The following is a 16,434-nucleotide window of genomic DNA, read 5'->3' as shown; positions in this document are numbered from 1 at the left end:
TAAAGAAACTGACATGCTTGTTTATGCAGCAAAATAGAGGAGTAATTTTTTCCTTTCTGCTTGTTTTCAGTATAGTGGGTTAGTTCCACGGGAGAGCTGGGACATGTGGCATCCAACCCTGGTGGCTGAGGCCCTGTTTGCAATTGCAAACATCTTTAGCTCCCTGCGCTTGATCTCATTATTCACTGCGAATTCTCACCTGGGACCTCTGCAGATATCTCTAGGAAGAATGTTGCTGGACATTTTGAAGTTTCTTTTCATATACTGCCTTGTGCTGCTCGCTTTTGCAAATGGATTGAACCAGCTGTACTTCTACTATGAGACAAATGAACCTGGCAACTGCAAAGGAATACGATGTGAAAAGCAGAATAATGCATTTTCAACGTAAGTAGACAATTATTTCTGTCCTCCCCCTCTCCCCAAATTTTTTAATCACTTAGATGCTGTTTACAGAAAAGATCTGTTTTCTGTTGGTGTTACAGTGGTGTCCTCAAAAACACATCTAATATTACCCTAATAATAAAAAAAAAACTAATAGCATTTCATCAGTCTAATAATATTCACCTCATACCACAGTGAAGTCTGTACAATTTGAGATATCTCAAAAGATAAAAGGTAAAATAGAGATAAGAGGAAAGTAAATGAGATTAGAAGTTGCATAAGGTCACCAGACTTTTCTCATCCAGGCAGGTGTTACTCTGCATTTCTTCCATGTCTACCTATGGGCATTAAATAAGTCTGGTGTTCTAAAACATGCGAATGTGATAGGTTGTAAAAACACATACAGTCCAAGATTCTACTGACTCTACTCCGTACAATCAAATTTCTAATTTCTGTTATAAACAGTTTCTTTTTCTTTCACTTTAAAATCAATTTTGCTTAATTATAGTTTTTAGTTCATCTATAAAACCAAGCCACTACCAAATGAATGCTAATTCTCTTGTCCTGCACCTTCCAGCCTGAATCAAACTATTGTTATAAATGTCTGTTCCCTATTATCTTCTCTGTATCTAGGCTTTTTAAAAAACATATTTATTACCAATGACTTCCTTCTTAGAGGAAATAATTTTATAAAAATAGCAGCCTTTATATCATCTTAATCAAGTAACTTTTTCAGGCACAGCATTTTTATGTTGTTTATTAATAACACCTATGCAGGTCTAAACTTTATGTGATCTGAACAGAATAGCTCACAGAAACTTTTCAGAGCTCAGCATTGAGGAAAGCAATTTTCATCTGGGACATAGTGGGGAGTGCTGGTACTAGTGTCAGAAGGTGGTGCCATGGCAAACTGTGATGCTTTATGTGCTCCATATTTTCAAGGAGCAGAGTCTAAGGACCATTCCTATGACACTACAGTAGCTGAACACAGAAAAAAGGGAAACTTTTTCAATCTATCTAGCTGCAGAGGATTATTTTTTAAAGCTCATTTAGGTATAAAAATAATAGTTTCTTATGAAAGCAGCATGTTTGTCTTTTTTGTGTCTCCCTTCTATATAAAAGAAAACATATGCTAATAATAATAATGTCTTTCTAATTATTCAACTCCTTTTATCTCAGTGACTCTCAACAAACCAGAATTGCATAATATGAGGATACCATACTTCTTTCAACATCCTGGAGAAAAACAGTCACTGAGTTACTTTTGGATCCTTACTCTACCCCTTACAGTTAAAGCAAAGGGTCTAAATACTTCAAAAGAAAGTGTCCAACATAAGGCATCTGAATCTTTATTTATCTCTCTGAAGCCTTTTGCTTGCAGGCTTATTTATAGATTACGTATTGTATACCTAGAGGCCCAGATTTGAAACACTAGGCCATTGTTTCACTAGAAAGATATTCCCACTATGTTGGCTATATTTTGATAACTGTCATTCATCTCAGTCAAATCAAGAACTTTTGTGTGTTTTGGGAGAAACTGAACAATCTGCATTTTAATAAATGTGTTGTTATTATACAGCTATTCCTTCTGGGGTTTGTTTTTCAGGTTATTTGAAACACTGCAGTCATTATTCTGGTCTATATTTGGACTCATCAATCTCTACGTGACCAATGTGAAAGCCAGGCATGAATTCACTGAATTTGTTGGGGCCACCATGTTTGGTACCTATAATGTAATATCTCTGGTTGTTCTACTCAACATGTTAATAGCCATGATGAATAACTCTTACCAACTCATTGCTGTAAGTTCTTCCTGGTTTTTAGATCATGTATAATATATACCCTCTCTCTGTTCCCACATTCAATTTTTCTGGCAGACAAACCTTTCAGAGACAGGATGTTGGGACAAATATTGCAATACACTCTGATTCTTTTGCACTGTTCTGGAAGAAGAAAGAAACCATACCCAAGCTGGATTGGGTAGAGGGAAATTTCCCCTTGATACCAAATGGGGAAGAGGTGGCCATGATGAAGAAGCCAGCTCGTGGGTTGAGAAGGATGTCCTGGTCCTTCTGCAAGTGACATGGGCTACAGCCCTGCCCAAGTTTCACTCTGCAGGACTTCTTAGAAAAAGACAGCCCAGGGTTGTTTTATCACTGCTTCATTTTTAATACATTATATTTATTAGCATTTGAAAGGCTGCTTTTTTTTTTTAATCTGACATGGATATAGAGTTAATAGAAATAGGGTGCCCATAATCCAAGGACAAAAAGGAAAAAGGTCAGGTCTTCTCATTTTACCGTGTCCTGATTCCTCCTTTAATGAAAACTGTCTTTACTCCTTACCAGAGCTATTGATGTAGCTTAATTTCTAAACTGTCTATTAAGGAGACTAAGAAAAATAAACACTGATTCATCATATGATAATTCAAATATGATCATGCAGAAAGCAAACAAAAGAAAGCTGCACAGTCTTGAGATTTTAAAATGTGCTCTTTTTTCCAATCTGGAAATTACAAGTGTTTCCACAAAAGAAAAACTGACCACCTGTGTTCGTATAACTAGTTGTCAGTGTCTAGCAAACCATATCACAACATTGTACCACACACCAAAACTTGGGCTGTAGATAATATACTTTTCCTGCTACAACTTCTAAATTGTTGTTTTTGTTACTGTATGGCCAGGGCTAAACCTGTAGCTGAAGTTCTTGGCTATCCAAATCTAATTTTAGCGATTTAAACTACTTGTTCAGATGCTGTCAGGACTGAAATATCTTTCCATGGCCTTTAGTTTTAATTTTCCAAAAAAAAAAAATCAGATTTATACAATACTATATAGGTTCCAAAAGAATTAAAATTTCAAATAAAAATAAAAAAACCCACCCCACAACCTATCCCAAATATAGAATTCTGAAGTAGTAGGGGAAAAAAGATACTTGACTCAATAGTTTTAGTGAGCCCATGATTTGTTGGATAACCTGTTTATGACTTTTGGGGACTGGTAATTTCTAAGAAAATTCATGAGTCTTACTGACTTGTTGAAAGTGTTGCAGAGTAGCATAATTAGACTGATCTATGCGGAATAATGGTGAGCTGCTATTATAACAAAATGTTTCATCCAGAAATGTAGTATTTCTCTGCTTGTAATTGCCTTTTCTGTTTTTTGAGAGACTTTCAATAATTTAACAGCTAGTAACAGTGAAAGAAGTGCTTATAAGTAGAGATATACTTTACGTACTGAACATCTTACTGAGGTAAAGCAGCTTAGCTTTACTTTGTGTTAAAAACCTTCTGTCAAAAGGTGGCAGTATTTTAACAAGACAATTCATTAGTATTTCAAGGTCCTTCTAGTTTTAGTTTTTTCAGATTTTTGTAGAGGTTTATTTCACCTCCTTAATTACAGCAACATCTGTGCTGATGACGTGCTTTTTGTGTGCAGGATCATGCAGACATTGAATGGAAGTTCGCTCGAACAAAACTGTGGATGAGTTATTTTGAAGAAGGAGGAACTCTGCCCACTCCTTTTAATGTCATACCAAGCCCAAAATCTTTGTGGTATCTGATCAAATGGTTATGGAGACATCTTTTCAAGAAAAAGATTAGAAGAAAGCCTGAAAGTTTTGGAACAATAGGGGTAAGCTGTGTGGTCTACTCTGCCTGTAGTCCTCCTCTTTGCTATATAGATGACTTTTTCTCAGCCTTATAAAGAAAGTGCCTGAATTGTCAAATAATTTGCATGTGAGTTAGAGAATAATTCTAGCAAAGAATGTTCACTTTTTACACTAATGTCAATATATTTGAAGAGAAATCATCATCATATCCCTGTACAATGACTGAATGAACCATGACTGTGCTTCATCTACAGATAGTTCAAGAAATATTAAGAGCAATAAAAAATACAAGAGATCAAATGTTTATACTTGTCTGCCAGTGTCAGAATTGTTGGTTGTTAAGTTCAAGTGTCACAGTTCAGGTGTAATTGAATACCATGATCCAGAGAGTCATGTGTGAAGTAATCATCATTGGGTATTCTCTGAGAGTCTGTCTCTCTACATGTAATGAAATGAGTTTACCATAAAAGCATTCTTACCAAAAGCTGTTCCCATTAAAAAAAAAAAAAAATTGAAAGGTAACAGCATTTACATGTTTTCTTGAATTTGAAGGAGCTATTTCAGAATCACATTCTGAAATCATACCATATTCTGATACTGTTGGTTAGCAGTGACATTTCTAGGAAAAAAAAAAAAGAGGGGAAAAGACACACAAGACAACCAAGAATAGTCCTGCATCTAGATTCAGCAGATGCCTGTATAATATCTCAACCACTTACTTTCTCTGGTAGCTGCAGTGGGTAAAGCAGATTTTACCTTTTCCCTTCTGACTTCATCTACTTGAGATACCTCAGTCAGCAACACAGCTTTTCTATACTGTCAGTGCAAATATTCAGACAACATTCTAACCCACCAACAACTAATTCTCTCTAGTTATGTCTTCTTCATTTTCCCATGAGCAAGTCAGTAACTCGGTAATTAGACTGAATTTAGCCAACTCTAGCGTGGACTATTTGGGATAAGATGTGGATAATGGCATTTTCTCTATACCATAGTGATTTGATGAATATAAATATTTCAAGTCTGTTAGGAACTCAGATAGCCAAGCATTAAGTGAGAGTAGAAGAGTCAAATGTGGGTAAGGGGGAAAAGAAAGGGGTATAGTCCTTGTGCTATTGATTCTTACAATAAAAACTTCCATACATTTCAAAGAAGTCAGGGGTTATGATACAATTCTTTGATGGACAATTACTATACCAACCTTTTCTTTGTATTTTTTCCCCATTTCTTGGTAAGTGAGTAATAAGTTTTTCCTACCTATTCTGCTGTCATATCCTGGAATGCAGTTTAATCTCTAGATGTACTTGGAGGAATAATTTCATATGCATGTACAGATATACGCTAAAGAGGAAAAGGGGCATATAAAGGTAATTCACAATTATTAATTTTTTTCCTCTTTGTAGAAGAGGAAATAGATTTTTTCCTCTTTGTTGAAAGCTTAAAATCAGGCTTATTGTAATATACTGATATTGTTGGCCAGTATTTAAATTGTGAAAACAAAATTATTCCTTGTAGCTGTCATATTTTTACATATCAATAAAAAACAGCCAGGAAAAGAAGCTAATCAACATGAAGGTGACATTGAAACAAACCAATAATGGACTGAAAGAAACACATACTGAAAAAAAAACATTGTTAAGAAAGACTAACAGTGATTCATATATAAATTTTAAAAAGAACATGACCTAGCATGAATGGTGAATAATTTTAAGAGTGAAACATCTCTGTATGATATAGGAAGTGAAAAATGTAAATGCAGAGACCAACAGAAGGAGAAACTATGAGATGTTGAAAAGAAAAATTCAAGAGAGAGAGTGATGTATTGTGTGTGTGGGAGAGTGGGCAATGCTTCTAGGCATTTGTTAGACATTTGGTAGGGATGATTAGTTAGTGTAAACTGAGAGAATGATATTAAAATGAATGGTATGATGCCAGTATATAGCAGAGGGTTGATTAACACAGTATTCCTGTTTGACTGAGACAGATACTGAATACCCTTATACATCCCAGGTAAACCTTCAGGACAATATTTCTTGTCAGACCATCCATCTGGGATAAGGAAATATTTTTTTTCCTTTTTCTTACCTTCTCAAACTGTAGATTTGGGTGTAAACTCATTCTTGGATAGATTGAATATTAATGAAGAAAAATACGGGGTGCTCCTAGCCCTATGCTGAATGGTATGATGAGAATGGGATTCAGAAAGATCATCTCTACTTCCTGCACCTACCAGGAATAAAAGCATTTTGACAAAAATGTAGAAAATCCCGGTAGGGTACATAAATGCCACCTTCAAGAAACCCACATCTTAGATTTCGGAAAACTGGTGCAGCAAAGGGTCAAAGGGGAGGAAGTCTATGCACCAAGCTGCTGAAACATTTTTCTGAACAGAATCTTCTTTTTGTTTTTAAGTTAAAATACTCCAAACACCAAACTTTTTAATTAGTATATTTCAGTTTCAAATGTGCTTTTTTTTTGGAAAGACTTTTCAGCTTCAGGATTAAATTTCTGTTTGAAGAAAAGAGCAGGTGCCATTTAAAGCAAATATCTTGGGCTAGGGAGACCCAGATTAACTTCTATTCTCCAGTGGACATTGAATTACTTAGTCCAAGCATAAAAGCTATAATAGAAATTTCCTTCTCAGGATCTTTAAGATACTGCAGGGCTTAAGGTGTTCTCTTGGGAGAACAGAAAAAAAGGAGCTGAACGTAGCTTCTTTATGATTTGAATGTGAACCACTGATTACTGAACTGTTTGGGAGTGGTTGACATTGGTGAGGGGGAGATGTGGGACATTTTTAGTTGATTTCTGTGGGGTTTTTTTTAATTATTTGAAAGTGGAATCCCTAAAGCATATGGGACATATCTATCACTGGTTTCCCCTGCAGAATAGATTCTTAGTTGGAATTAGAGCTGAAACTCCTCTGAAGCAGAGAGCTCACCAGCAGAAGCCATCAAGGCAGCCACACATCCAGCTGCCTGAAAGAGTGAGTGGCTCTGGCTGACCAGGAAGATTCAGTCCATCATGTGGGCATCTCATAAAACTGCAGAGTTCTTCAGCTAATTCCTCAGCATAACACGAGCCCCATTAGGGTTATGTCAATTTGGGACATTTTGCCATTTCCAGACCTGGTTATTCACCCAAGCTCCAAAATTGTGTAAGATGTGCGTATGCACTCTGTGCTCTGATTTTCTCATTTGATAGATGCAAACCACCAGATAAGTGCTCTTAACTGCACATTCTCCAAGAGGTTAAATCATCGATCAACAAATGGGCACACCATGGTGATCTCATAGTTTGTCCTGAGGGAGTGCACTTCTTTTTGGTGTTGACAAACTTCCCATCACCCACAGCTCAGTCTTGATTTCCTAGAACTTTTTCAATAGTCCCAACAAGATATATCACAAATTAAATTTAGGACCTCTATGCCCTTTCAACCAAAAATTAAGGAAGGGTTTTCTCTGTTTTTTGTTTAAGGATCTCAGATGACTTCAGCTTATTTGTATCTCCCCTCTGTAATAATTTTGGCCTCTGAGATACAAGATAAGCTTTGTTGGGATCTGCTCCTTTTCACTGAGTCCTGCATTATAAACTGTGTCTCCTTCCCTACAGCTAGGACTGGGAGGGGAAAAAAAATGCTATAGCATGATTTTCTTGTATTTGCTATATGGATGGATGGATGCCACATTGCCTGTAAGGCAGAACTCAGATTTCAAAACATTCTGTTCTGGAATCTCTAAATGTTAATTTTCCTATTAGGAAACACTAATCAGCAGTGACGTACCGTGGTGTTTTCTAGTAGAAAATGTAAGTGTGCACCCAAAGAGCGAGTCAGTGCTAGAAGATATAAAATAGATGATAGGCAGAAAGGACCTGACAAGGAGTTATGCATGATCTCTGCAAAAAGTCCTCAGTAGCAAAAAGTCAGGAATCATGAACTAGGACTGAGTCAAGGATCAAATGTGATGTGTCAAGAATCCACCGTAAAATTTATATATGTGTACACTTGAAAGTTCATTACATTCAGGCAGAATATGTAAAGAAAGGGTTCAGGGTCAGGATAGTTTACAGCACAGATTCTCATGAAACAATTTATCTGGCCCATAGGAAGAAGAGAAATGCTAGTAAAAATAAGTATAACACGGCTGCTTGGGAGGATCATCTACATTGCTGTTTATAACAAAGCTATCATGAGCACAAACACAAGTCTGTAGTGATGTGAGGTGCCTCTGAAAAAAGCCAATTAATTTGCTTCTCCTTGGATGTAATTTCTGTGATTCTTCTGTCCTTTGTTATAGTGGGACAGCTGAAGCAGTGGGTGGTGAAGTCACAGGGAGGTTTTTCAAGGGAGAGACTTTTTCTCCAAAGCAATACAATGCCCAGCCATGCTGATGGCAGCTTCTCTAGCCACAGCTTCAGCTGAAGGAAGGCCAGGATGGTATATGTGATTTACTAATATTTCAGCTCTGCTATGAATCAGACAGAACTCTTCTACCATTCAGAGTTCAGCACATTTTTATATTCTGTCATTTTCACATATCCCAGGTATGCAGCATTTTCTTCAGCTGTTATCAGTTATCTCCTGCGCTTAAAATTCTGAAATGTGTGTGCTGCCCTTTACATGTATCTGTATCATCTATATCTATAGCAGTTCTATTTATTTTTTAGCTCACCTTTGCAAAAGCCAGATTAGTGAGATAATTCTATTATTTAGACTGAGGTTTTCCTGACTGCACAAGGCTTATGAGTGTGTCAAGGCTAATCCTGTTGGCCATCTGAAATCCATTGCTATTTCAGAAATAAAAAGATATATGGGAAAAAAAATCCTAGTCCCAACAGAACAAATGGTACTGTTTTCCTCAAATTACGTTATACTTTACTTCTGATCAGTCACTAAAAAGTGTTTTGCCTATAATTTTAAGGTTTTGGGTTTTTGTTTTTTTTTGTTTTGTTTTGTTTTTTATTTATCTGATGTTTAGATAAACAGTTACCTCTTTTCTAGCTATCCAGATTTTTATGCCATTTTCTGGGCAACCTACATGATTTTATTATCATTTGTCACAGAAAATCTCCTTTTCTCTTCTCCTATTCTTTATTCACCCGGTGAAAAATAAAGCAATTTCTAAGTCAATATAAGCATTTTGTATTTTCTCTGTAATGTATGTTACTGAAAGTTGAGCGAAGAAGTAACATCTTCCATCTGGTGTGGAAATCAATAATCTGGAGTGTTCCTCATATGGCCGAGAATAATTTAATGGAGAAGCCTCTCTGTCAACACACATAAGTTCTAATACTTTAAAGGTGATGCTTCTATTCAAGATGAGGAATATATCCCACAATTTAAGACACTAGTTCCATTTTCTGGACCTTTATTACTAAGCGGTTTAAGGTCAAATGCAGATATTGGATTTGTACTCCTGCATTGTGAAAGATATAATTTTAATATTATAATAATATTAATAATTAATAATATACAATTAAATATATAATTTTAATAAAACACATAAAAATAAGTAACACAATTTTGTTAATTTTTTTGACTGCTAAAAAGATCTTCTTTTTTAAACAGTGCAAATTGCTAGGAATGACATAAACAGGAATACCAAAATAATTTCACTACTAGTGGAACTACTATTAAAGATTCCTAAAGGATATTAGTGCCCCCTTTTGGAAAGTGACAACAGCATCTCCCTCGATTTCATTATTGCATTCAACGTGCATAACCATGTTTCCCACCTTGTTGCTATTTTTAGTCAAATTAAACTTTCATCCCTTTACTAGCCATAATTGTCAATTTCTTCATGCACATAGAACAATGGTTGCTAGAAACAAATTTTGAACCACAAATCAGACTATAACCAAGTTAAAAAAAAATCAGCTGAGAACTAAAAAAGGGCAATATGAATGTTAATGACATTTTATTTCTTGTGAATAGCCTGGTTTTCAGATGTGTTTAGGGAAAGGTTCATTCTGCTTTCAAAAGGAAGCAAAATATGATTAGGAACTGGAGATGGAACCTAAACATTTAAACAAGAGCTAGAGAACAGTTTCATGATAATAAATTTGATAGTTATGTGTAATTCCCAGTGGAGTAGGTATATGGCTGCACATAAAAACATACAATTAAATTAATTTTCTTTCAGCTTCTTGGTGGTATGGACTGAAAACAATTAAGTGCATTAGCACTGTTCTGACACATTATTACACAAATCTTTTCACATAGTTATCCCAAACTGTACTTGTTGGCATTACATTAAGTGGAAAACTCTCAGCGTCTGTTTATGGGAGTTTCATAATTGGCTGCAAAAGAAAAAAAAAGGATAAATCTAGGTAGTTCTTGTTACAGGTACAGAATTAAACCTATGCATTTATTTTACATGTCACTGTAAAATAAAGCAGAGCAGACAGCAGCTGCAGGTAGTACTGTGCAAGACAAGAATCAGCATTTTTTTTAACTTGGGTGTTGTTCACTTTACCTGAAGTGTGTTTCAATCACACTCTAAATTGTTTTTCCCTTCACCTGCGAGTGAAGATCTGTTGTTGAGAGCTCTCTTAGCCACGGACTCCCTGGGTGCTCTCACAGCAGAATTAAACATCTCCACCGTGTGGTCAGCTGCAAGAAAGCTGAGATATTTTTTTCCTAAAAACCAGCTAAGTTCGGGTGTTGCGAGGGTATGAGCCTTCCCACGGCTGCATTGTCCCCTCCGGCCCTGGTGATGGGCAAGTCTGCCCATTCTTCCATCCTTAAACACAATAAATATTCATTTTCTCTTTGATGAAGAACAGATAGAGAGACACAGTCTGGAAAAATACTGAAAAAAGCATTCTCATGTACAAAGTCACAACCCCAGTGGCTGTTCAGACTGATTAGGAAATAATGATTTTCCCCCTTTCTATTATTTTTTGCTAGCCTAACCACCAAGCCACTGCATCCCTCAAATTAATTGGAAACAAGAAATCAACCGTGAAGTGCAAACTGACTCCAAGTACAGGGGAAAGGTTCATCACTTCTTTAAAGTAAAAAACAAAAAAAAAGGTTATTAAATAACTTGCTGTGCTTGCCTTATTATGCAACTGGGGTCAATTTTAACAAGTCCCTTGGATGCCCTTTCACCCTGTTTTGAGCAGTTGTTCAGTGTTCTGTTTTGTAGAAATATAATCTATGGTCAGACACATTATTTTCTTGTCAGCAGCAGATATGAGATTCTAAGTTAAAGCTGTGTTTCTTTCACCAGTTAGGGATAACTGTGGTAGAGGATGGGGATATGCTACTCATTATGCAATTGAGGACAAAAGAAATTCAAGGGAAAAAAATAATTCAGGCTTTTTTTTCTCCTCTTCTTCTGGGCCTTAGATATGGCAGTATAATCTAATACAACACCTGCTTGAAACCTACCACACTTCTTTTTGCTGCTCCTCTTCAGAGTTACTGTCCCTTTTACCCTCTCTCCTTATCAACGCCAAATTGTGTTGAAAGACGTTTCTTTCTTCCATACACCTCTCTATGACTAAATGTTTTTTAACAGAGAACTAAGGGGGAACTTTCTCATAAATACATTTTTATGGGGCAGGTTTTGGTTAGCTTTATCTTAAATGAGACATTAGGAGCCATAGCCAGTGTCTTGCTAACACCATGGCTTTATGAACCCCACTGTTGATGGATTTCCATACAGAATTTCCCTTCCTGTAACTCATGTACATTGACTCCTTTCTTTGTGTGCCTCCAAGAAAAAATCTAACTTGACATAAGTCAAGCTATTTTAAATTCAGTAAAATATGCTTCAATCTGTGCAAGTGAGTGACATGATCCATTGTTCCACTTCTATGTCAGATCACTGACCTTGGGGTTCTGCAACCCATGACCTGGCTGCCCTACCACATCCATGCTGATGCAGGAATAAAAGCATTTTGACAAAAATGTAGAAAATCCACTTTGCCTTCCCACAGCAACCTTCTCCTTTCTATAAAGCAAATGATAGCCTTTTTTCAAACACTGTCATTTTTCAACAGGTTTTGAACCTTTTCTCTCAGCTTGCTAGATACTGTATAATGCACAGGCCTGCTGTTTTCTGTGACTAAGTATTTTACTTCCAGACAGGGATTAATTTTTTTTATATACTTTTCTATTTTTCAGAGACGTGCAGCTGACAATTTGAGGAGACATCATCAATACCAGGTAAAGGCCTATATTTATTCTTTGGGCAATTGTTTTTCTATGCCTTCAGAATGTCTTCATGAGGAAAAAAAATGAAGTATTTAATGAGAAAGTGGAAAAGGAAAATAAAAGGAAAAAAACATAAAATCTGTACTTATTTCCTATTCAGCAAACAATCTTAGTATTTTTGATGTTCAAACAAAAACATTTGAAAATGTAATTGCGTTCTTTTTGGAGCAAAACAATATTGTCTAGAGCAATAACATGCTATCCCGCATTTTGCCCATTGTAACATGGATTGCCTTTCATAAAAGCAAGTTCCTGCCTGCCAGAAATCATCAGGACCATATGTGCAGTGAACTGACATGCTCCATCAGAACCTGCTCTTCATATCTCCAGCTTTAGTCCCCCATAGACAACTTCCTTAATAGCCCCTCTCTGTAGATCACCTCTAAGCAATTCTTTTTCATCCTTCCTTCTTCAGCTTCTATTTTTTTTTAGATTATTATTTCACAATTAATAATTTCCAGCTTCATTTTGAATTTTTTGTCACATTAAAAGAGCTGCAAGTTAAACAAGGTGTGAGCTATAGGCTTGGCAGTTAATTAATCCCATATGGGAAATAACTAGGTAAGCTGGGACTTTTCCAACCTGAAGAAGAGTCAGCTGTGGGAAATAAAACAGGGATCTCTAAAATCATGAGGAAGGTGAGCACAGAGCAGTTGCTTGCCATTTATCTGTGAGCTGAATATCACATATGTATAACACTGCATTAGTGAGGCTGTATAGTCAGTCTTTTGAGGGAAGGGATTATTCTCCTCCAGCCCTCACTTGTGAGACTGTATCCAGAGCAGTATGTCATGTCTGGGCCCCACACTACAAGGGAAATGTTGCAAACTGGAAGGGATAGAGGACTGTCTGTAAGCTCAGTTTCAGCCTGGAATAGGTTAGGGGGAATATAACTGCTCTCTTGAAGAGCAGAGTGGGTGGTTAGAGAGAAGGAGCCAGATTTTTCTTCAAGGTACAGTGCAAAAGACAAAATGGACACAAGTCGAAGGAAGGGAAAATCTGTAAGGTAAGGAGAATTATCTTCACTGAGGGTAGTAAAGAGCTGGAAAATGTTGCTCAGGGAGGCTGCAGCATTTTCACCCATGGAGATATTTAGGACTTGACTGGGCATGGCCCTGAGATGACTCAGACAGCCTCCAGGTATCTCTTTCAACCTAAATAATTTCTAGGATTCTTAGAAGACAACAATGAAAGCTGCCAGACAGAAGGTTAAAAATAAAACCCCAAATGGAATCTTACTCCATACTGTGCAATTCATTGGCAGAGGATTTCTGCATGCTGAAAGCACATTAGTTCAAAATGCATAAGAAAACCTGTCACGGCCAATTAAACCTAGGACTATCATTTTTGTTCAGAGAGTCACTGCATCTCACAGCACAGGAGGCTTGAGAAAGAATAGCTGGAAATAAAGTTGTACAACCACGCCAGACTTGCTCTCCTCATGAGGCATCAGCAACTGCTCACTGCCAGGCTGGATATTGCTGGCAAGAGACATACCTTGGGTCAAACCCAGCATATGCCTTCCCAGGATAATAACCATTAGTAGTTTCCATCAAAAAGCAAAGCAAATTTTCAATCAGACCTAAGGTTTTCATAGTTTTTGTCATGTCCCTAAGACATGAAAAAGCCCAAGCAACATCTGTGAGTGGAGATTTATTGACTAATACCAAGAAAGCTAACAAAATATTTTATATTTTTAGGAAGTTATGAGAAATCTGGTTAAAAGATACGTTGCAGCAATGATAAGAGATGCCAAAACTGAGGAAGGATTAACAGAAGAAAATTTTAAGGTATGTGGGGTTTTTTATGTTTATAGGTGTTTTAGTAATTAACTAAGATATTTTAAGACTGTGAAGCATATTTCTTACGCTCAGTTATTCAGGTGGCATATAACTTGCTTCCTAGAGCAAGATCTTCAGTCTTGAAGGTGCCAGGTATGCCAATATCCCGACAGTAAAGTTTATTACTGACCCCAGCATAATCCCTTTCTTTCCTTTTTTCTTTTTTCCTTTTTTTTTCCCCTTTTTATTTCAAAAGGGAAGTCAAATTAGCTTTGATGTTCTGATGTTTCATCTTTCTTCCTAATTTTTAGGAGTTAAAACAGGACATTTCCAGCTTTCGCTTTGAAGTCCTGGGTTTGTTGAAAGGAAGCAAGCTGTCTAATTTGCAGACTGCAAAGATGAGCAAAGATACTGCCTCTCTGTCAGAAAATGAAGAAAATAGTGAGAGTGAAGGAAACAAGAAAGGAAAGAAGAAACCCTTCAGCCTTTTTGACATAACAACGATGATTCATCCACGATCAGCCAATATCACCTCTGAAGGACATAACGTAAGCAATGGCTCAGCAATGATGGTGTCAGAGTCCACTCAGGAGAAACAAAAGCGTGTGAATTTTGTAACAGACATAAGAAATTTTGGGTTGTTTCACAGACGATCAAAAACAAACTCTGTGGAGCAGAGTACAAATAAAATATACACCGTTTCTGAAGAAGTTTCCCGGCAACAGGCAGAAGAACAATGTGAGAAAACTGATGAACTGGAAGAGGGAGAATTGATCATGAACTGTGAATTAAACTTCCGAAGTTCTGGCAAAAAATGCGTGTTAGCTGAGTCACAAAATACCAGTGAGTCTTTGGATTCACAGGTAGAGGGAAGTATTTGTGCTTCAGAAAGAGAGAAAGTGGAGTTACAGAACTCAGAACCTGCCACTCCACAGGATCAGCTGGATAAGGCGTTGGAGATTAACATTGACTCTGATGGGAAACAGGAAACAATTGTTCAGGGTGACTATGTGATAACAAGGTTGTGATGCTTACAGGAGGAAGCATTTACAAATATATATATTTTGCATAGTGCTTTTGGGGGGGGGGGAATGTTTTAAGAATTATATTAGCTAATGCAGAATTACACTTTATAATACTCAACTGTGGCACATGATCTTGTAACATAGTAGTCAAGAGAAAGAAAATATGAGGACTTTCTGTTTTGTAGCCTGCTTTAGCTTTCACGATTTGTTTTACATTTTTTAATAAATGGAAGCATCTTGTATTCTTGTACTGTTGCAATAACCCACAGAAACTTTTTAGCTATCTTTTTCAAGTACAACAAATGGAATTTCTCTCATATGATAGTTGACTCCTATGATAAATATTTTTCTATGCAAATAAAAAGTAGCTTAAGAGACTTGTAAGGTTTTATTTAACTTTGTAGGTTCTTAAAATATTCTGTGCACCATAATAATCATATATGGCTCCTGCCAGCATAATTCATGGCAAGCTATTAGAGTCATTTATTTAAACCGCTAGAAACTTGTGTCAAAATCTATAGAGAATCAGAAGATAAATTATATTCTTTTATTTATTGAAGGAATTTCAATACCTGTAAATTATGAAAAATAGGTCTATTTGATTATTTAATTACAATTTTCCCTCGCAGCAAGAGGAGTATGACTGTCCTGATGCCATTGTTAGAAATGCATTTGCAAGTTTTGAAGTCTCTATGTAGAAATGTTTCTTATAGGAAAAGAAATATCTGTGGCTTACTAAAAATTGATGATGGATTTCTCCCCAAGAATCTTTTATCACCAGAGCTACTGCTTCTTTGACCATTTTTTTCCCCATGTGGACAACCTATGCACTTTAATATTCAGCTGCTTAATTAGCTTCTGCCTTCACAATACACCTGCATTTGCTAAGGGAAAGATATTTCAGGAATAAACAAGCATACAATGATTCCCTTGAGTACTTGAATAAATACGGCAATTTGTTGAGAAGTTTTACAAGGCATGCCTTAAGGGAGTTTCTTTGACAATTTTACAGTTTGGGGGAACCTGATTGGATGTTTTATAGTAGCTACCTAAATGTAAAAGAAAATCTAATAGTGTTTTTCATAACTGCTGAGTGACTTATTGTCTTAGTTAAATCCAGTATTTTTAAAATTAAACATTGTGGGGTTTTTTAATCATTGGCTGCTGTCCTACATTATTAAAAATTTCATTTTACAACTGGCATAAGAATAGCCACCCCCAACTTTCAACACCATTCTTTCCCCTTAAATATACCACAAAATTGTTGTTATTTCATTCTTAACTTCCCCAGCCCTGCCATGATAGGTTTTGTAGTTCATATTAGGATGTATAAAGGAACTTCTAGATGCATAGAGTACATTTATATTTCTGATGGAATCTAACCCATGTTAACCTGTAGGACCTGACCTAAAGC

At 36.4% G+C, this 16,434-nt stretch overlaps 1 protein-coding gene across 1 annotated transcript in view; it reads left to right on the top strand.

Moving 5' to 3' along the window:
• Positions 1 to 15,023, top strand: part of TRPC4 (transient receptor potential cation channel subfamily C member 4) — a 78,748-nt gene extending 63,725 nt beyond the window's left edge. The window contains exons 5-10 of the mRNA XM_062514724.1: positions 71 to 384; positions 1,988 to 2,183; positions 3,819 to 4,013; positions 12,125 to 12,166; positions 13,915 to 14,004; positions 14,307 to 15,023. Coding sequence (XP_062370708.1) covers positions 71 to 384; positions 1,988 to 2,183; positions 3,819 to 4,013; positions 12,125 to 12,166; positions 13,915 to 14,004; positions 14,307 to 15,023 — 1,554 coding nt within the window. The remainder of the gene's footprint in view (positions 1 to 70; positions 385 to 1,987; positions 2,184 to 3,818; positions 4,014 to 12,124; positions 12,167 to 13,914; positions 14,005 to 14,306) is intronic.
• The last annotated feature ends 1,411 nt before the right edge of the window (positions 15,024 to 16,434 follow it).

This window comes from Cinclus cinclus, chromosome 2 (genome assembly GCF_963662255.1).
Source record: "Cinclus cinclus chromosome 2, bCinCin1.1, whole genome shotgun sequence".
Lineage (NCBI taxonomy): Eukaryota > Metazoa > Chordata > Aves > Passeriformes > Cinclidae > Cinclus > Cinclus cinclus.
Note: the sequence above shows the minus strand (reverse complement) of the source record. Positions and strands in the feature narration are given on the sequence as shown.